Source organism: Apteryx rowi, unplaced genomic scaffold (genome assembly GCF_003343035.1).
Source record: "Apteryx rowi isolate R43461 unplaced genomic scaffold, aptRow1 scaffold_482, whole genome shotgun sequence".
Lineage (NCBI taxonomy): Eukaryota > Metazoa > Chordata > Aves > Apterygiformes > Apterygidae > Apteryx > Apteryx rowi.
In genome coordinates, this window is record NW_020450741.1 from 72,842 (window position 1) to 94,271 (window position 21,430).

General features: G+C 47.6%; 1 protein-coding gene across 4 annotated transcripts in view; it reads right to left on the reverse strand.

The window, feature by feature from the left end:
• Positions 1 to 4,457: 4,457 nt before the first annotated feature.
• LOC112972325 (tyrosine-protein kinase ZAP-70) overlaps positions 4,458 to 21,430 on the reverse strand; it is a 31,136-nt gene continuing 14,163 nt past the window's right edge. The window contains exons 1-13 of one of the 4 annotated variants that reach the window (XM_026078685.1): positions 18,358 to 18,440; positions 17,021 to 17,477; positions 15,501 to 15,661; positions 14,692 to 14,830; positions 12,892 to 12,970; positions 12,121 to 12,161; positions 10,824 to 10,872; positions 10,040 to 10,220; positions 9,027 to 9,233; positions 8,557 to 8,749; positions 7,082 to 7,222; positions 5,765 to 5,877; positions 4,458 to 5,415 (exon numbers count right to left, since the gene is read on the reverse strand). In XM_026078685.1, coding sequence (XP_025934470.1) covers positions 5,292 to 5,415; positions 5,765 to 5,877; positions 7,082 to 7,222; positions 8,557 to 8,749; positions 9,027 to 9,233; positions 10,040 to 10,220; positions 10,824 to 10,872; positions 12,121 to 12,161; positions 12,892 to 12,970; positions 14,692 to 14,830; positions 15,501 to 15,661; positions 17,021 to 17,422 — 1,830 coding nt within the window. In that variant the 5' untranslated portion in view covers positions 17,423 to 17,477; positions 18,358 to 18,440 and the 3' untranslated portion in view covers positions 4,458 to 5,291. Of the gene's footprint in view, positions 5,416 to 5,764; positions 5,878 to 7,081; positions 7,223 to 8,556; positions 8,750 to 9,026; positions 9,234 to 10,039; positions 10,221 to 10,823; positions 10,873 to 12,120; positions 12,162 to 12,891; positions 12,971 to 14,691; positions 14,831 to 15,500; positions 15,662 to 17,020; positions 17,478 to 18,357; positions 18,441 to 21,430 lie in introns of those variants that run through there. The other 3 variants (XM_026078687.1, XM_026078689.1, XM_026078686.1) reach the window with 3 other exon arrangements.

A 21,430-nucleotide genomic window follows, 5' to 3' on the forward strand; every position in this document is an offset into this window, starting at 1 on the left:
TCAAAAAACAACTTGTGAAGACACATGCACACTTTGCTCTGACAGCACCCAGTTTCTATCTGATGGGCAAAACCAAGGTAATATTTAAAAAATTAGAGGAAAAAAAGACAGAAAAGCCCTTTTGGCTCATTTCAAGTCTTCCCTGCCCTAGCAGATTTCGTGGTGGCAAAATAAGTAATTTCCTCCTGCTGCAAGAAGAGAGATTCTTTTCCTTAGGACTTGGATGCTCATTGTTAGTACCTGAAATAGACAGGCAGCCTGATCAGTTGCATTCCTCTTGCCAGTGAAAATCATCTAGATTTGCATCTTTCTGTGCCTTGCATGCCCTTTTTTTCTTCATGGGCAACTGGTAAAAGCCACTACAATGAGACTTAGCTACTTCTCTGCCATTGCTGAGTGAGTATATTGATGTATGTAATGGCATTCTTTGTACTGGAGGCTGGGGCATCATTTGGCTTGTTCAGCTTCTCTGAACCATTAAAGTCTTTTGAACCTTCAGAGAAGGCATCCTCTAAAGATCAAAGTGTGACAACAGACAGAGGTGGACAGGGCTTTTCCTCCAGGCCTCTGTTTAAACACTGATGAGTCATATCCTTTCCCTTGTCTCACTTCCCTCTGCTGTAATTAGAAACAAACCCATCTTGCCCTCATGTCAGGGAAGGAAAGAAAGGGACAGTGTGGGGATCAATATTTCACCTGATTTTTATGAAGAAATCGGACTTTGAGATGGATCTTGTTAAGGCAGGACCAAAGGCATTCTGTAACTTCACASTTGCCAGACATTTCCTAACAAAAAGGGTTATGAAGAGAGGGTCTGTACAAAATAAGCCTGTGCCCTGTCCTGGCCATGTCTCCAAGTTGTCAACAGCTGGAACCATCCAGCAGGATCTTGAAAATGCAAAAATGCTGTTTCCCTAGACTGTAACTGCTGCTTCTGAGCAACTCAGGCACAGAAGCAGGTCTGAGTGCTGTAACAGTTAATCTCTATCGTGGTCCCATCCTCAGCAAGGGCAGCTCAGGGACAGCTACCCACAGAGCTTTCCAATGCTCTTCCCTAGGGCTGGTTCCCTCTCCTCACCTGCCCAGTGCTCCTAGTTCTGCCTTTTGTGCTGTGTAGAAATACGTAAGGCTGCTTTGTATGGGCCGTGGAAGACCCAGAAAGCAGCCCAAAGAGAATAGTTTAACTGCTGGGCAGGCTGGTGGGCCAGAGGACAGCCCAGCTGCAAAGCAGGGACTCCCACGGCAGCRTTGAGCTTTGCCCTGGGGAACCTCATCCCTCCTTGTGTGGGATGCGGTGCACCAGCGGGGCACAGACAGCACTTCTTGAAAGGGAAAAATATCCAGTGTTAGTGTTGAAAATATACTTTTGCGTTTGTTCGGTATATTACTTGCAGATATGAAACAAAGGTTAATGAGAACAGAGCTGGGTTAGTCACGTAGTTAACGTGTTGCTGAACGAAGTGAAAATGCCTAGATAGCTGGAAGAGATAGAAAGGTGAGCATGTGCTTGTGATAAGACAGCGCAATTGCATGTACTGGTGATAAGGTAGGCTTATCGGTGATAAGATAGGTTGGAATGTGATAGATCTGCATTGGCGATATGACAGAGATATGATAGAGAATTGATCAGACATGATCACTGATATTTTATCGTATCTCACAGTATCGCTGTGGCTACTTAGTTAAAAGATGTAGTTCATCCTTGCCCTTGCACTGTATGGAGAATGCAAGAATCATAAGYGCTTTAAAGATTCAAGTAGAAAACGGGAAAAAAGGGGAGAGAAGGAGGGAGGCAGAGGGACAGCAAAAAAGAAAGAGAGAATATGAGGGAGTTTACAGGAGGGCAGAATCAGCCACATAACATTGAACTCTGAGTCCGTGCTAACTACAGCTTGTGCCTTTATCTTATCAGTGACTCAGCTCYTGTTCAAACACCCAGTGGCTCTGGCATCAGGCAGTGAAAAGACTGAGAGGTACAGAAGAGTGTTTCAGTATCTAGACCTGCTGGCAGGGAGTGAGGAGGGAGGACAGAGACAGATACACCCATGTTGTAGATGGGAAGAAGAGCAGCTGTTCCAGACTGTGGGACCTGGAGAGGCATCTTACTGGGTGGACTGACCCCCTTCTGACCCATAGCGAGTGCAGGTTGGGGATGCCAAGGAGGGAGGCAGTGCCTGAAGTCAAAGGAGATTACCCTTGGGGGTGACTGTCAGGCCCTTTGCGTACCAAAGCTGTCCCAGCAAAAACATATGAGTCGCAAAGTCCTCTGACYTCAGGTCCTGCTTGTCTCACTCTCTTTTTTCCCCCAGCAAGTCCTGACATTTTATGATGCTCTTGGAGCAGCCAGAAAAACATCCACATCCCAGCTGGCTTTCCAGAGGAACAACCTCTGCTCTCCACTCTTCTGGTGAGATCTCGAGGGATTTACATCCTGTCCGGCACCTCACTGACTGTGTGCACACATGCTCGCTTKTAATTGTTTCCAGCAACTAAATCAGAAGCTCCTCCATGGACACAAGTTCTCTGATGCATTCCCTGTATTCCCTTCCCCATTTGAAAAAATACCACCAACCAGTTAGCTGAAAATTCAATATGAAAAATCATTTCACACCAGAAAATGGTTTGTTTAGAAAAAAAGTCAAAGCAAAATGTTTTGGCTGGGCTTTTCAAACAAAAAGTGCATAGAACCACCTCTTTCCAGCAAAATAAGCTTTTTTTCTSTGGGAGAAAAACATGACATGGAGATAATTTTTTTCCTCTTTCTGCCGCTAATTCACTGCACAAACATGAACAGACTACTTTCTCCTTTGATGCATCTACTTTCCCATCTATTGGTGGGGGCAATATGTCCATAGTTTTCAAGCATGCTGGATGGGCTARTGGGCTTGAGAGAGAAAATGCTTTGGTGTGTAAATACTTGCTGTCACTGGGGGGCTGTAGTCTAAGCAAGGAGAGGGCAATGCTTACTTACGTTTTCCATTGGACCTAGGTTCTCTGACTGCTTAAACAGTGTACTTGTTTGTGTACCCGAGAGGGTAATTCAGGTCTCATACCTGAATGTCCCCCAGGAACTGTTACCTTCAGATCAAACACACCTCCCATTAAGGTTTTAGATAAGGGCTGTGCCCTGGCTTGGTCTGTAGCTGTTTATTTTACCTCCAGGACAAGGTACACTGTGTGAGCTACTGTGTGGCTTTCAGATGCTGAAAGATGGTGAGAGATAAGTTTCCCTTTTCACTGTATCTCGGGGCTCTGATCTTTTGCTTCCTCTACTTCCCCAGCCTTCACACCCACTCTCTGCAACACTGCAGACCACAGTTGTCCCCCCACCCCATGGGTCRTCCACTGCACCCAGGGTCAGGGGAGGGCCTGCAGTTTCTGAGTCACTTCTGGGAGAAGGTGGAGGGAGGTTTTCGGAGGGCAGCTTTGCTCTTATTGACCAGAAATTACCGTGTCTCTGACTGCAGTTGTGTCCCAAGAGAGGGGCTTGTTCCTCAGTGTTACGAGCAACTCAGGAAGGACAGTTCCCACCATAAACCCTCCACTCTCTCTATATTGTTCATCCGAGGTGCTCAAAAACCTTTGCACATGTTGATGGGACGAAGCCTGCAGAGCACTCACTAAGTTCCAATGGGGAATCAGTATTGTGGTCCTCCTCCAGTGATGGGGTAACTGGGGTACAGATCAAATGGCCCCATTAAATAGTGACAGCACTAGTGAAACATCCCTGGGTGCCATAATATGACCCTTGGACACAGGCAGCATTTGCTCTGCCTCTTTGCCTGTGTCCCCACACTACCATGCTGCCCACTCCCAAAGGGGGATGGCGCCACAGTACCAGCAAGGTTACTGATAGAGTTTGGTGTATACCTACAGTGTTCTGGAAAAGGGGCTGTGGTTACACAACATTTCTCACCCTGCTAGACTAGTCACCCCAGTTGGAGTGGGGGGGGGGGGCAGGAAGTGTCAATTTTGCTACATATAGTGCTAGAATTGAATGAAAAGGAAGGCACYTTTTTTTTCCTGTTTTCATTGCTTCCATGCAAGGCTCCAAGGATTAACTGCTCCATTAAAACCCTGAAGCATCCTCAGAGGGTCTCATTTTTGCAATATGCTGATGGCCATCCCTTCAGAATTCAAAGTCCTTTGAAGAGAACTCAAGGTGGGTACCCCAAAACATTAGCTGCTCCTGGTAGTAAAAGCCTCAGTAGGTAGGTTTCCACAGTGGACTCAGCTGAGCTGCTTTACTCCAATTCTAGGCAGCAGTATATGCCATTAGCTGCCAGAGAGCTTCAGTTCTGGAGGAAGGTCAGTCCAAGGGTAACCTAGTTGGTGACTCCAGATGGGAGACCATCAAGGAGGGAAACCCTGGCTTAGGAGGGGGAAACTACAATAATTTCTATTCAGCTTAAAGCAGTTGCAAACATCTGTGGTACTTCAATAGTCTAAGCCATATGTATGATAAAAAAAAACATAGAATAGTTTATTTATAGGGATTTTCAGGCTTTGAAAGCAAAATGCTCATTTGAATAGCACAGAAGGGCCAGTGGGGATCCAGGAGGTGAGCAATAAATGGTTCCTGGCCTGGGGGTTTCATTGTTTCAGGAGCCATAACCAGCCTGGAGGGCAGTGGCAGTGCAGGGGTGACGTACACTGTGCCCCGTGCTGCACAGGCAGACATGCAGTGCCCAGGAGTGCAAACACTGCAGCTGACAGGGTGGGAGAAGGACAAAGCGGTGGCACGCTGAAGCTCTTCCCCAGCATTCCTCCCCATCTCTGCTGGCAGCGAGCAACACACCAGCTCCTTCCTGCCCTAGAGTGGAGGGGAAGGGGATGCAGTGGCTCCTTCTCCTGTGTCCCACCACGTGCAAACCTCACCCAAAATGTGTAGTTGGTAGTTTCCTGGGAAATAATTGTTTTTTAAGAGATCAGGAGAAATCCAGGTCTGCTGGAGCCAACACAGTTCATCCTTAGTAAGCCTGGCAGGCACTAAGCACTGAGGTCCTGGGATGAGGTTTTGGAGGTGTGTAAGAAGGAACTACAATGCTGTTCTGCACTGTCCCGTGTGTGGGTCAGGCTAGAGATGTAAATCATTACTGGCTCTTCATATGTGGAGACACGAGTTATGGTTGAGTTCCTATGTCTGTTGTGGCAGACCCAAGTTCTTATTTCTGGGACTACTTGAGAAACAAAACCGTCATAAGAGATTAAAGAAGAAATTTGCAAAGAGCCTTTCCAGGTCCCATTCAAGAAGTCCAGCGGAGTATGTGTTGAGGGGCAGAGAAGAAGGCTCAATGAAAAGCTGCTTTTGACTTGTCCTCTGTCTCTGACCCATTTTCTGTCTTGGTAGCAATACTGTAGTAGTAGGAGCGGATTGTGTTTTCCACAGAAAGAAACCCTGGACGTTCTTCCCATCTGCAAGGAAAAAAAGGAACAAGTAGAGAGAGCAGAAAGGACAAAAGTGGGCTAGGACCCAAGGGAGAAGATACCAAGCACAGACAAGCCTAGGAGAGAACAGCTGCCCAGTTGTATCAGGGCTCAAATGAGGAGCTGAGACTTTCCCTGGGATGGAGAGGGGCAAAGGTCAAGAGGCTCTGACATCTTCCAGGGTTGCTGCAGGCAAAAGGAGGGGAATGATATTAAAGAAATGTGTGTCATTCATCAGGACTGGTGAATAAGACCAGAGCAAGAGATACCATTAGCTTTATATTGCAACCCAATGGACCTGCCACTCAGCGGAGAGATGAGCTAGGGAAAACCCTACCTGTAGATCCAGCACTGCTGCATGAGGGTGTACATCTCTGCCGGGCAGTCCGTGGGGCAGTCCATGCGTTTGCCTTGCTCTATGAAACTGATGACCTCAGGGCCTTTCATTTTCTAGGGGAGGATCAAGGGGGAAAATGTTTTAACAGGCATTGGAATGGCAAGAGGGTCAGAGGAGGCAGATTAGACTGGCCTTCTAACAGGCATTGAGCTGGGCATAGGGTAGTGCTTTGAGGCTGTGCGCAGCACACCCCATACAGGCATACYGTGTTTTTAGCCCAGGCACCCAGCAGCGATGTCTCGCATTGTGGCCAGCTCAGCCCACCACCCCCTCCCAAGCCTGAGCAGAGCAGTGGCTGAACAACAGGCTTTTCAGCTCAGCTAGTGGAAGGATCGAATAAAAGATCTGCTTTGATTCATACCCAAATGAATTTTGTTTTTTGTTTTTGTTTTTTTCTGTTTCATCTCCCTGAAATGAACACAAAGCCACAGGATCCAAGCAGTCTAATTAGCTCCTTTCATAAAATACAAGTGAGTTGCTCTCCTTTCACCTCTGTCCCATAGTGGTCAGAGGACCCACTCAAGGAGCAAGAAATAGCAGTTTCAATGCACGTCAGCCTGTTTGAGAGTGGCAGTCTGCAGTAAGGCATCCATCCATGGTGGATTGCTCTAAATCCTGAGCCATGAGCCAAACTGAAACTGGTTTTCCTCACTCTGCTCCACTGCTCTTCCTCTCCACACAAACTGTGACAGATCCACTGAGGTGGTAAACATGAGGATGACTCCAAGGCTGCTGACCACTAAATGTCAATATGGCATTTCCCAAATATCTGTTAGGCTGGCACTGTGGCTGTGCTGAGCAGAAACAATTGAATTCCTTCAGATGCAGGGAGACTGGGTRAATGTCACAAGCAACCAGTTGCTGGGCAGAGGCAGAGACTTTGGTTCTCCTTGCTGCTTTTATGGATCTACAAGCATGTTTTTTTCCTCAGACTATGCCAGAAATTCTTCCTGAGTTCACTAACTGTATCAGAAAGATGAAAAACTCAATAAGCTACTCCCAGCCCAGTCTGTATTGCTAGTTGCTGGCCACCTTGTTTTTGCTCTGAATAAACATACTTCCTAGGGTTCATGGCCCAGACACTGGTTGTATTACTCCATCTGCCAGTGACCCCACTAGACTGACATGTGTCGAGGCACTATGGGGCCATGGGCTGTGTTTTCCCAGCACGTAAGAGACAGGCACCAAGTTGGGCAGGGTGATTATCTTGCAGAAGGCTGTTGCACAGCTTAGATCTCACATCCAGTTGTGCCTTACCTTATACGGTTTCTGCCCATAACTGAAGGCCTCCCACATGGTCACACCATAACTCCATACGTCACTCTTGCTGGAGAACTTGTGATAGAGGATGCACTCCGGAGCATACCATTTCAAGGGCCACTTTCCTGCTGTCCTGGCCTGTAGCAAAGCAAGGAAGAATGTTTGTATCCTGAGACAGATGGTGACACAAGTGTGCTCTGTTAAAATCTGCTTTGCTAAGTGCTTGAATCAAATGTGATCACTCAGTACTGAGTGAGAATAACAGGCAAAAATCAATACAAAGGACTAATAACCAGAGCCTTATAATGAAATAACTTGTGTGTCAGACAGGGGCTGGATCTCAATCCAACCTGAGCTATTGTATTTCTTCTAAAGGATTGAATACCAAATCTGGACTGTTTGAATCTGGACCTGAATCCAGACTGGGCATTAAATACATCACAGTTTCAAAGCTGAGATACTAGGTAAGGTCACTGCCTGTAACTCGCTGTAAGGAACTGGATCTCCAGGTGAATATGGCAAGGGGATAAAATCCTCCCTGGTATCAGAGAGAAGGGGATCTGCATGTCTGTTGGAATGGATGAGAACAGAAGTACCCTAAATGAATTTCTGTGTGTGTCCCAAATGAAGCATACTTTTCTCCAACTGCCAGCGAACATTTTTGGGATGCTGGGACACATTTTGTGGCTTTTGGCTTCAGAACTTGATCCAAATAGCAGCCTTCCCCCATAAGTGCATGGCCATATTTAGCTGGAGCCCCTCCTGCCCTCAGTGTGCAGCTCAGGGCCAGCAGAGCAGCCGGAAGAGCCACCACAGCACCAACCTGCCTCSTGCACAGCTGCTTCGAGGCATTCCCAGCTCCTGGGCATTGCAGCTTCAGTCCACTGAAGTTAGAAATAGGCCTGCATGCATTACAGCTGAGCACTGAGAACAGGAGCTCTTCTGGGAGCAGAGCTGGCTGGAGCTCTGCCAGCAGGACTCACAGCAGGAAAAMCCCCTGCCCAGAGCCCAGAGCATGCTGTCATAGGCAGCTCCAGCTTGGCCATCCCTGGGCGAAGGGTGCCCTCCTGTGGTGCCCACACCTCTCCTCCAGCACCCAAAGTACCCCGTGGGGAGCAGCCTGGCCCTGCATAATGTGCACACTACCAGAAGGATCAACCCTGACTCATTCAGAATTGCCTTTTCTTCTCAGCTCTCTGCTCTCACTCCTCTCTGGTCTCCTCTCTCATGTCATTCCAGTGCATTGCGCCCCCCTCACTGCCTCTGTGGCTGTTTTAATTTCCTCCTTGCCTCCTTGTTCTGCTGGAGTTTTGCAAAGCCCCTTTTAATGTCAGAACAGCAAGGATGGCCAGAATATGATGCGGTCATGCAGCAGGGCTCCCGGGAATAGCCCAGACCCMCTATCCCTGGGGGTCTCAGCCCCAGGGCAGGAAGGCTCCCTCTCTTGGATTCTTTGCTGTGCTTACACTTACCTTGTAATAGCTGTCATCAGCGCCAAGAGCCTTGGAGAGTCCAAAATCACTGATCTTGGCATAATGCTGGTTGACCAGCAGAACATTTCTGGCTGCCAGGTCCCTGTGGACAAAGTTTTTTTCCTCCAAGTACTTCATCCCCATGGATACTTGATGCATCAGCTCCACAATGTTGCTGACTGCAATCTCATCTCTGGGGAGGACAGGACAATGCAGTAATAAAACTGTTGGCCAGCAAGGACCTGTCATTACTCTACCCACCACAGTCTCCTCTGAGCTTTCTCGCTGCAAGAGACAATGAACATAGACATTTCTGCTCCAGAAGCAACAGTCCCTATTACCTCACATGAAAAGAAATCCCCTTTTGCTGTTATTAGCCTCCCCCTACCTACAAAGCTGGCTCCCTTGACAGCAGAGAGTATGATGAGAAGCGCAGAGAATCAGCCAGCCATGTTTTTTTCAGTACTCACTTCTTGGAAGCCAAGAACTTGTTGAGTGGCCCTCCAGAAGCCATCTCCATCACAAGCATCAGGGACTCTGCCTCGCAGACCCCAATCATGCGGACAATATAGGGGTTGTCCAGCTGGTGCATGATCTGCGCTTCCTTCATCATTTCATCCTTCACTGTTTTCTCGTTGTTGCTCTTCAGCACCTTGATGGCCACATCGATCTGCTTCCTGCACAGGGGGCAAGAGGATCACACATGAGATGAATTAAGCAGCAGCTTGACTCATGTATCACAGAATCACAGAATCACAGAATCGCTGAGGTTGGAAGGGACCTCTGGAGATCATCTAGTCCAACCCCCCTGCTCAAGCAGGGTCACCTAGAGCACATTGCACAGGAATGGAAAACGCCTCTGTGTGATACTGTTTTACCTCTCAGCTGCAATCTCATTAGTCTCTGTTGGTGGAGACCTGCACCTCCCAGTTATCCCAGACCTACTAGAAGACTAAAGAGAAGGAACACCCAGAAAAATAATGAAATCTTATCTCCTCACCCTTACTGGTGTGGGCTAGTATTTGCCATCTATAGATCTCAAGGCAGGTCACACACTGAGATCAGCATCATCCTTGCCATTTTACAAGGGGGAAACTGAAGCACAAAGTGGAGAAAGGCCATCCTTGTGGTCTCACAGAAAGCTAGTGATAGAGCCAGGTATCACACATCTCGGTCTTTCTCCTTTGCCTGACGTGGATCAAGATGACCTCAGAAGCATGGACTTGCTCTTCTGAGCCCAGCAAATGCCTCCAGAAATGGCAGTCTGATGCCATGAAACATGCAGTGCAGATGACACTCCCAGTACCTTGGGGTTGTCACTGAAAGTCAGTGGAAAGCTGCTGTTGACTTTCCAATGTCTCTTTTATGCCTCTGCCCCATTATTACTCTAGAGTCTGTCTAGCTAGAAACAGGATGTCTGGGGACACCTCAAAGTTCAGCCTGAAACACCCTCTTCCTCTGCATCCTTCAGAGCAGCACTCACTTTCTCATTTTGTAAACTCCTTTCTTGACACAGCCAAAGTTTCCTGCCCCCAGTTCCACTTCATCGATCATCAGGTGGTCCCTCTTCAGGAAGAGTTTCTTATCCTTCAGTTCCTCAGGATCACTATAAGGGCTCTCATAAACGCTGGTGTCCATTGGTAGAAGGCGTGACTTTCCTGCACCTTCCCAAAAGATACAGTTATTTATAGCTGTAAGTGAGGTACCCTTCCCCATCCCTCTCCCTCTCACTGATTGGGAAGGTCTTCTCTAGTCTCTTGACCAATTCTCATTCATGCTCCAGCATTCAAGCCTCCCTCCTGGGCATCTCCCTTCCTTTTGCAGCCTGTGGCCTCTCCTATTTACAGCTGGGGGATTCAGGATGGAGAGAGTGTATGAGCACTCCCTCTCCACATGTCCTGTCTTGCAGGAGCCGAGCACATGCATGACTTCATTCCACTGAAATGTAGTTGAACACACTGTGTACTTAATTGGGTTTGTAGCAGGATGGAAGGTGAGGAATGGGACAGGGCTCGATTTACTGGGTGCTGGGTGCCTCCAAACAGTCTAGCAATATTCCTGCCTCAGCATCCTGTGAAATAAAAGGGATGCTCCTGGGTACCTTTGTAGGAAAAACACTTTGTAGCACAGCTCTTTGGCTAGAAGGTGGTATGGATATGTCAGCCAGCCCCCATGGATTCTGCAGCAYCCCCATGTCCTGTCTTACAGCTTGGCTGATGGTGCCCACCCCTAATCTGTACTGTTAGAAGGCTTTCAGAGATGCTCACCTATAGGCTCCGGTGTGTATCCATCTGCATTGAGAGTCCCAAGCTGCCTCTGGAAAACAAACGGGGATAAAATGTGTAGTGCAGTCAATGCAATACAAGGGAAATTACTGTTTCAGCTTGCAATGGGGAAGGAAAGGGACTGGGACCCTCTGCAGCCAAACACAGTCCCAGTTGGTGACTTCCTCTAATTGCCTTTGTGAACCCTGAGGTGGGCACAAGACATCAGGGTGGTATTGAGCTGATTTTTCCCTTGTAGGCCTGGCTGGCATGTACCCCCACTGCAGCTCCATAGCAGGGGTCTGACCCAGGAGGGATTCACTGCTGTGGACTCTGAGTGCACCATCGGCCTTCTGTAACTTGGTTGACGGACAGTGCAGAGCGAAGTGGTGAGTGGTCTGTATTTAGCCAAGCAGTGAGGGCATGCACACATGACTGCATTTGTTCTGTTCCCTCTCTGCTTCCCCCATCCTAAAGTTTCCTGCAGCAGCTGGGGTCATCCTGGGCCAGGTTTCTGCAGCTCATTTTGAGACCGTGAGCAAAGGAAAGCCAGGGGACAACTCAGCTTGCAGATGGCACACCTGCCTGCCCATCCACAGTTAAGAGTGGCCTCTGTGAGCAAACGCGGACACTGTATCCACTGTCAGGGAGCCCAAAACAGACACTCACAGATCTGTGACTGCAATATGGTACAGATTTATCCAGCACAGCTTTGAACTTCAGTGCTGCTTGCAGCAGAGTCACCACAACATGGGAGCCCATCACAGATCATGAAAGCTCTCTGAGAAGATGGGTAAATGCTCAGGTCTTGATTTAGCCTCTGCTCAGCTCTGGGATGGGCTGCTTGTTGAGGCCAAACTAGCTAGTTWCAACGCTGCTTTGCACTCAGAGTGGTGACTGAGTGCAGACATACCCAGAGGCCAGGGATGCAGAAGGAGCACAAAGACCGGGCCAGCAGCCAGTGGCCAGCAGCAAGGCTGAGTGTTCCCAGAATCCAAACAAGTCTTCCTAGCTTCTGCCTGGCAAGGAGGGCAGGGAGGACAGGGCTCCCCGAGGACAGGTCTAAATGTTGCAAGGAGCACAATATGAATGGAAACCATTTTCAGCTCTGATGGTAGCTGTGCCCAGCTATTCCTCATCCCCATCCCAGCTGGAAAGGGGACAATGTTGCAGCTGTCCTTAATATATTCCAGTCAAGTTATTGCCTTTTAGAGAAAGGCAGAATTTGGTCAGCAAGCTTGAAATGTAACAACATTAAACCACAGAGATACCAGTAAAAAGAACTCTCCCCAAAACTTACGCTCACGGAGGGGTGGGTTGGTGGAACTGGTGCTGCAGAAGCTGTGAATCAGAAGAGAGATGTTGTTAGCTGTTTGCCTATGCCCCAAGCAGGATCAGAGCATTAGTCCTTGAAAGACTGTGTGGACACTGGGGTCTGATTCCCACCCACACAAATGCCCTTTTTCACCACTTGAGCCATAAAAGGTGTGTATTTGTGCATGGATATGGACATTATTCCCAGACTAGCCTTCAGCAAAGGTGCAGGCGTACTGGAGGGCCCTGTATTCTCTGATGGTCACAAAGCAGGGACTGGCTGAGCCCTTGCGGTCCCATAGGCAGTCTCTGAAGAGAGATCTGTGACACTTGGGCCAGGACCAAAGTAACCCATGGTTTTGGGTGCTTGGCTTGAGAGACCCAGCAGGAGCCAGACTTGCGGGATTCTTTGGTTCCTGCTGTCTAAAAAGCAGCTCATTTTTAGAAGCCATGTGTTTGGCACCAGATGTCCCTAATCACTTTGCAGCATTGATTCCCAGCTCTRTTGCTGTCTTTTGGCCATCCTAAGCCAGGCCTCGAGAGTGGCCGTTTTCACCGGTCACCTTTAAGTGATGATTTGCCCAGGCTGTCAGAAGAACTGAGACCCCACCATTCCTGCTGATTGTGGAGCCTTCGCTGTCAGATTTGAGCAAGAAGTTTGGACACAGTGAAGGAAATTTGTATTGGTGCAGCTCAAATTGACCCCACTCAGGCATTAAACCAAGGCCACAGATGCCACTCACAAATGTCAACTCACCTGGTGTATTGGGGTTGGAACAGCTTTCCCTCAGGTAGAATATCAGTCCATCTGGTTTGAGTTTTAAGTACTCCACCAGCTGGGAAAGGAATCACAGGAAAAGGAGATTATTGAAAGGAGAAAATCATCTCTTTTTTGCAAGCAACATTTGCGGCTTATGGTAATGTTTTTTTCTCAGTTTTATGGCAGACAGGACCTCAAATATTCCCTTCTCTCCTCTCCTATCTGTTCACACAGAGCTCTCCTAGAACAAGTGTTTACATACCTTGATATCTGCCAGAGCTGGGAAGAACTTGGGATGTTAAATAAAAACCAAAGAAGGACAAAAGAAAAATCCCCAGTAGTAGAGCTAGTTAGGATATTTTCGGTGCAATTTCATTATTGTTGCATCCAGAAAGGTTTTACAGACATGTTGTGTTCAATAAAGACTGAGAGAGAAGCCTTTTACTTTCCTGRAGGAATCCCAGGGCTAGTTCTGTGGATCCAGGGCAGTTTTTCATTGCAGTTCCCTCTGATTCAAGCACAGCAGGGACTTGGCTATGGCTGGAGACTACCACACCAGCCCCTAGGCACCAGACTGCAGAGTCTTTCTCTTCCCCTCCCATGTGCTCTCAGATTTCATCTGAAATCGGATGCCTGGCACTGTTCCATTTTGAAAAAAATGCCCCAAAGTCTTTGTTTTCATTCAAATTCAGAGTGAAAACAGTCCCGGGAGTTTGCAAATTTCAGCAAAACAGAGTTATCACCCTCCAGACAGCCCTGCCCAGGACTACACGTTGGTGCACGTTCTCTGTAGCAGCTCCGAGAGAAAAATGACTGTGGTGCATGCCCCAGGGGAGACTCCAGCTGCAGAGAGCAGGTCCGGAGGGGCACGTGATTCATAAGCCATTCCAGGAGCTGCTGGACCATGTGTGCCGGCTGTAGGGCTCTGCTTGTACAAGGGCTTTGAACCCTTGGCTATGGGATCCTGCTGGGGTTATTGAGGCTGACACTGCCAAATCACATTCCCCAAAAACCCTGCCTCATCACTTCCTGGGGTGGTGGGACTGCTGGGGAATTACAGCCATCTTCTGCCTCTGAACATTTCCCTGAAGCCCCTGACCCTCTGGAGTGGTAGAATGTGTCTCTTGGGACTTGGATCTTCAGTCTTGTAAGGATTTTGGCAGTTGGCTCAAGACTTTTGGCCTCCCCTAGTCTTTGCACAGAGGTCAGTCACTTGAAAAATGAAGTTGCAATCCACAGACAACAGTTTTTCAGGTCCAGAAGCAGTGTGGGGGATGCACAGGAGGGACAGACTGGGATAAACAATTTCATCAAGACTTGCTGCAGGCAGAAGTCCAAGGTTACATGGGACAGTGCTGCAGCTGCATGTCTGATATTTGCTGATGGGGTGCAGGTGTAATCAATATGACCATCTCAAGTATCCTGGCTTAAAGCTAAGAATGGAGAGCATTGATCCTCCTGTTTCCTTGGAAAGACACCAGGCTAGTGTCAGTTCTGAAGGCAGTGGTAAGGCTAGTGCTATTTCAGAGCAGCTATGATATCCTAGACTTAGATCTACATAGCTAGGAGTGCACGTTGTCGCACAGAAATGCATGCAATGAGGTGAGCTGATAGACAGCCAGATCCAGAGAATATAAGGGTTTTCTGGAAGGAGCTAAACTGTACATGTATGATCTTAAAGTCTTTAAAGCTTCAGATAGCCTTTCCTGTCCCCCAAGGCATGGGCAGCTATATCAAAGGAAAAGTGCCTTCACCTTATTAGGACACCAGTGGGGTCACCATTTCACAGTACGTTACCTGCCAGAGTGTGTCAAACTTGGTTCCCTCAGGGATGGAGTACTTGCCAGACTTGTCCTGGTCTATGCGATAGTGATACACGGTTTTGCCATAGACAAGGGAGAGAGCATAGGTGCCGTTTTCCTTCCTTTCTCTCAGCCTGGTGGGAAGGAGAACTATTAAAAACAATTCTAGGTTTTTCCTCCAAGTTACTGTGGCTGCAGAGTGGCAAGTCACTGGGTAGGCACTTGCTAAGGTGTCCCTGGACCTCACTGTTAGAATTGCCACCTTCCTGACACTCCTCTGCCTGAGGATGAACACCATTCACCTACATACTCTTGCCCCTCTCCCCCATCCTGTCCAGCTAATTCTTTCTTTTCCTAACTCATTCAGGAAATAATTAAATTCAGGGCTGTCCCACCTCTTCAAAGATGCCTGCATAGAGTCCCTACTCTAGCAGAGCAAATGCTTTCTCCTGTGTTTGCCTGGCCATACAGTGTCCCCATTTCAGTGTGAAATGTCTTCTTCCACTGAACACTATATCTCATATCAACCTGTGCATTAACAAGCATACTTAATACAAACATCTAAATATGAGAAACACATAAAGCTCAAGACTGGCTCTTCTTGGAGACCAGACACTGTTTGGGTGATAATAGGTCTGGGGTGTCAGACCCTCTCTTTGAAAGATCTGTAACCAGAGTCTGACAATATCCAGCTAAGCCTCTTCTCAAGAACAGTCACGTGAAACAAAACTAGAGGGTAGTGGAGGTGAGGAAATGGTAGTGAGCACAGGGATCATGGCATCTCCCAGGGTTTTGCATACTCACAGGAATTTCCCATCAGGTTGTGCTCCAGAGTAGAGCCTCCGTTCAGCTTCATCCCGGGCAATGTTACCATGATACCAGGGCATCCTCTCATGGGCAGTGGTGGCGATGAGTTTCTCCACCTGCGGAGCCTGACTTATAATGGCCTGTTCGAGTGCATCCCCCTGGAAGAAGGTGAGAAATGAGACCCTCTGCAGCTCTGCTGTGGTTATGCATGGCTTCAATATGATTTATTTCGCATCCTCATTGACAGATGGCACAGGAAACTTAGGAGATCTCGTAACTGAACTGCCTGTGACTAATCATGCCTATAGCAATAGTGGCTTGAATTCTATTCTCCTGAAAAACAGAATTAGTCGCTTATCTAAATTGGTCTCATCTCTTGAATGCATCTGCAGACTGTTGACTTGCTGGTAAGGGAAGAGAAGAATCACCATGTTCATATGGGGGATCTCAATGTCATGATCGAAGGGTGTCTTTCAGCCTTGCACTCATGGGAGAGGAGGAGCCCATTCTGGTACCTCTGCCTTCCTGGTTGCTCTCTGTCCTCATACACTAGAACCTGTCAAGAGCAGTGCAATCTGGAAATCATGTGGGATACCCAAAATTAATTTTACTAGCCCCACACATCTAATAAAGAGTTGCATTTTTTCATTTGCCAGTAGATGGCAATATCCTTTTCACTATCTACCAGCATTCACAAATCTGCTTCCACGAAGACAACCTATAGAAGATCTCACCTTGTCAGGCACCTTTGGTCTAAAATAGGCCAAATTTAGAGATCTTTCCCAGAGAGGATCCATAAGGAGCCTGCATGAGCCATCTTTCTGAAAGGGAGACGGACATGACTGAGTAGCTACTATTGAGGTGGCAGTCAGTAGAAGGAAATTAATTACGTGGCTGCCAATGTGACCATTTACAGATTTTGTCTGTATCATTATATATTACAGTGTACAACCAAGTGTGGGAATTTCTGTAGCTATTTTTAAATTTAAATGTCAAGCCTGATCCAGTACCTCAGTCTCATAGTCAAAACCTCCACTGACTTCAAACAGTCAGGAAAACTGGAGCAASAGTTTGAGTCTGTTTTCTTTGTACCTCCAACATGACATAACAGAGGCACAGATGCCTTATGCAGAGAGCAATGGTCTAACTACAGTGCATGTCCAGTGAGCTGCAAAGGAGCAAATGGCACAAGGGGAAATGCCCTTGTAAAGTCTGCTGTGAACTCTAATGCCCTGCAGAGCAGACACAGCACTAATCGTTAGGAGAAAGAATCTGAAGGCTTAGGAAGATGTTTAGACCTGTTTCTGAAGAYGAAACTGAAAAAAATGAGAGATTTAAGACTCCTCTAAATGTCAGCAGCYTCTGGGGAGAAGGACCTTGCTCTAGTAATAAAAAGACCATGATTTAGTATAAGAGGAGGAAAACAGAGACAGAGGAGATCAGAGTATCAAGCTGCAGTAAGCCCCTAGCAAGTACTACTTGCACAGTCCCACACCAGCATTGGCAGTGGCCAGTACCTCTAGTTTCCATGTCTGCCGGACATATTCGCGCACCATATTGTCCCTCATGCTGTCAAAGACACCAGGCTGGGGCTCCACGCCACTGGGGCGATTGCAAGGCTTGCGGAGGGTGCAGCAGAGCCCGTCGGCATCCTTTGAGTAGAACTCGCAGAGCTCCTCTGGCCCACAGTGCGCCTTGCCCCCCGCAATGGCGTAGGTACCATTCATCTGGCGCTCGATGGAGTAGTGATAAAACTGCAGGTTGCAGACCATGGAGAGGACGTACCCCCCCAGATTGCGCAGGCATTGCCGCAGCAGGAACAGGCCATCCGACATGCCTGCCAGCTTGAGGTACTCCTCGGCTTCTGACCTGGCAATGCTGCCGTAGTAAAATGGCAGGTGAGCTGCAGCATCAGGCATCTCTGCACGCTTACTGAGACTGCTTGGGTCGGCTCACACGCTGCAAGTGCTGGACCTGGGATAGAGAAGCAAATTTTTTTCCTGAAACGTAGTATTGCAGAGGGATTCAAATGAATGTTTCTAGAATTCAAACTTATCTGTCTAGAAGTTCTTCAGCCCTCAATTGCCTATCTCTAGGGTAAATTCAGATATCACACAGAAAGACGCAAAGGGTGCATGCATATTCCTGGCCAGAGAATCCCACACAGAGATTCCTATATCAGGCCCTGAACTGAGCCAGAAAGCACATTCAGAAAGCCACCTGACAATGATTTAAAGATTTCAAGCAATAAGGAATCCACCAAAACCCACAGTGAATTGTTCCAATGGTTAATTACCTTCGCTATTAAAAATGTGCTTCTTACATCTATCCTGAAGTTCTTTAGCTCCAATTTCCTACCATTTTTTCTCCAGCCGTGCTCACAATAAAAGGAAATTCTTTTCTTCTCTGAATAATTAGTTTTGCCATTAGTGCCTACTAAGGCCAAATCTTAGCTGGATTAAGATTAGGATGTTAGACAGACATTAAATGTCTGAAAAACATTTAAATACACAAGTGCACCAAACGCAACAGGAGTTAAAGGATAAACCCTATTGCTTCTAGATGGACGTTAACCACTAGCTGGCAGGAGTAAGGAAAAACCTTCCTCTAATTGTTTCTTGATAAATTTTATGTATTTTCTTCCACAATACCTGACTCTGTCTGGTTTATGAGTTTGGCCAATACTCTCATTCCTATTTCTACGTCCTGCATATATGCCAGAGAAAGCCGGAGCTCAGTCGGCYGTCAGTCATTGCAAAGTGAGTAAAATCCCACTATCTATGCCAAGCTGAAATGTGTAAATGTTACTGGAGTCCCTAGATTCACAACAGCCTGAAAACAGAAAGGAACCTACCACCTTGCTGCTGCGGCGCCAGTTCTCAGTAGAAATCCAATGAGAGACGACACTTTGTTGACTGAGTCATTGCAGAGCCCCTTCTGCCAAAGAGCTATAGGTTTGGTATCAAATCGTCTAAAATCCCACCCACAAACTGAAGCTAATTTCCGGTGATTAATGGAAACATTACCAGATTTGGAGGGTCTCATTTGTTCTCTGGAGCCTGATCTTTGATTATATCATTGTGCAAATGTTGACCCCAATAAGAGCTGAATATTTGTCTCCCTTTGCATTTCCCGCAAATGCGTCAGCCACATTCAAAGTAAAGAAAATCCAGATCTGTGGCCAGTTCTCTGGGTATTTGCCCTGATTCTTCCCAATGTAACCCTCATTTCTGAGCACAGTGGAAAAAGCCACTGCCCGATCAACTGGTCTTGCTGCGCTGTTTCAGAACTGGCCTGTTCTCTCAGGTACGGGCTGGACCTGTCACTTGGCTGAGGGTCAAGCCTGCTTCGTGTTATAAGCCAGCTTGCCTTAGTCTGCTAAGTAGCATTAAAAAGAGGGCTACCATCTGTTAGCCTCCGGGCCCACTGGCGTTAGGAAAAGGTTGACTGGATACGTGCTGGGTATCAGTAGATATGGAATAGGGGTTAAGAGGAAATTGCTCAGGAGAAACCATCCAGCTGCACATACCCTGCTCTGCCTAGAGTACAACAGTGAAGACCTGTGGGGAGCTGGACTTAAAGCAATCATGTTCTTTTCTACCTATCTGTTTGTTGTCTTCATTAAGCCCAGAAATGGCCTTGTGATGAGAACAGGAAGGGAAAGCAGACTCAGCGGAGGAGGCATTTTACTAAAGCAGGAAACCACAACAGGAAGCCATGAGTGGTGTTTGCAACTTGGGTACAGGACTAGAGTGAACTGTTTCAGGCTCAGTACAAATAACCCTGAATTGTGAAGCCCCTTAAGTCAAATTCATGAAATGAGGCAGAGTAGGGGCTTGGCAGACCTGCCAGGCWGGAACACAGACAGCAAATGTGAACACCCTGTAGCTCAAACACTAGCTGGAGTTGTGCTTGGAACCAAAGCCAGCATCCTAACAATATCCTCTGTGCTCCTTTACTAATGCTCCAGGCATCAAAAAAAACAAACTTTGGGCAGATGCATCCCTCATGTYCAGCTTCTGAGATAGGAGGACTGTCAGGTCTACCAGGCCTCAACCTGGTCCGTGGTCCCTGGACGGGGCATGTCCCAGGGAAGTGGGTTGAAGGATGTGAAGGACGAGGATTTCAGCTCCTGATTTTGAGTGCAGAGTCAGGCTCATGAGTCAAGCTCACGAGTCAAGGAAGAGGAAGTGCTGAGTGAGCACTGGAGGGTGGAGGGCTTTCTGCCTCCTCATATGCTACTAATTTCCACTAGCTACCTGAGTGAAACAGTGTTTAGGTGTAAGGACGCTGTACCCAAATGAATTGATTCCCTTTTCTGGAAAGCCCAGGACCAAAAAGTCACAACAAATGGAACACACCTGAAAAACCATGCAGTCAGGTGAAAATGAGATGGCAGAAAGACATTGGCCACCACTGACAGCTTCCACAAAGTTTCCAATTGCTTCACAGGTGGTTATGTTACAAACAGACTGGTTATCTTCTCCAAGAACAGTGAGAAAACCCTCAGAGAAGTAAGAGACTGAACCTAGGGATCAGAAGGTTGGTTCAGGTCATGCCACCAATTTCATGCAAAGCCTCAGTGTCACAAATGGACCCTATTTGCTGCTCTTGAAGAAATTTCTGAAGTCCCTGCCATGAGGGAAAGTCACCTCCTGAAGCCTGAGAGCAGGTTTGTGCCCTAGAGCATGATGACTTTTAATGCTTTTTAATGATGACTTTTTTTTAAAAAAATACTCTGTCCTGTTGCAACTGTGACTGATTCTGTTGCCAGTATCCCAGTCCAGGGTCTTCTGGGCATAGCTAAGCTCTTACTCCAAACTGTAGCTTGTGGAATTAAATTCTGTTTCTTAGCATCAGCTCTGTGTGGACCTGAACAACCATGATACAACCTGAACAGACTCACACACACCTCATACAACTTTGTTTTTCCTCACTGTAAAATGTAGACAAGAGTGACAACTGACCTCATGGACGGCTTTTATGAACATAACAAACTAGAGTCTGTAAGAAGCTGTGCAAGGGGCCCTCCGCTACCATTAATTTCAAATGGCAGGACCTGATTTTTCCAGCACCTGCTAAATCTCTGTCCCTTGGGCTGCGACAACGAGAATAGCCTGCGAAATGAGGGCATCTGCGATAGTGGCCACATTTGCAAGTCGGTGTTATGATGCRCCGAAGAAAAGCAACACCCACGTAAAAAGCACAGTTGGAACCATGCACCACGACACACAGGAAAGCCAGGCAGGAAGCTATTGAGATGTCAGTCARTTAGAACTATATATAGCTGGCCACTTGCTTTTATTTAGATCAGACAAGAACTGTCAGGAACTGGTGTGATTTTGTAATTTCTTGCAACAGCAAATCCACTTTGTGCTACACCCATGGCAATCCATGAGAGCCAGCAGGCTGTACCAACGAAGCAGGAGGAAGCGCTAGCAAATTTTAGCATCCTCCTAATACACTTATTTTCTGTATCATTATCATGGCAGCTACAACCCCTCCTAATGCAGCCCTGGCTGCCTGGACTGTCCCTTTAAGGTAGCTGGGGGCCAGCCTGCCCTGCTGGAAGAGCAACCGCTTCCCTGGGGGAGAGAAGTAAATGCAGCGGGAGGGCTGGAGGCTGGGAATCCTGGGATGGGAAACTGCAGGGTGTAAAAGGGGCCTTGAGCCATGCATGGGCTTTGGAGGTGGTGGTGGAAGGAGCTGCTGGCTGAGGTTTGTGCTAGCAATGTGGGAGGGATGGGGGAAGCAGTCCTTTGAAAGGAGGAGCTGGGGTGGGGGGAAGCAAGTGGAGCCGGTCAATGTAAAATCTGTTGTGTGCTTGTGGTGTTGTGGAAAGGTCAGGTTGGGCTGTCTTGTGGGAGCTGGGTGCTGTGACCTCTTCTGTGAGTTGTTTCTGCTGTGCCTCCAGGTGTGAGTGGGGG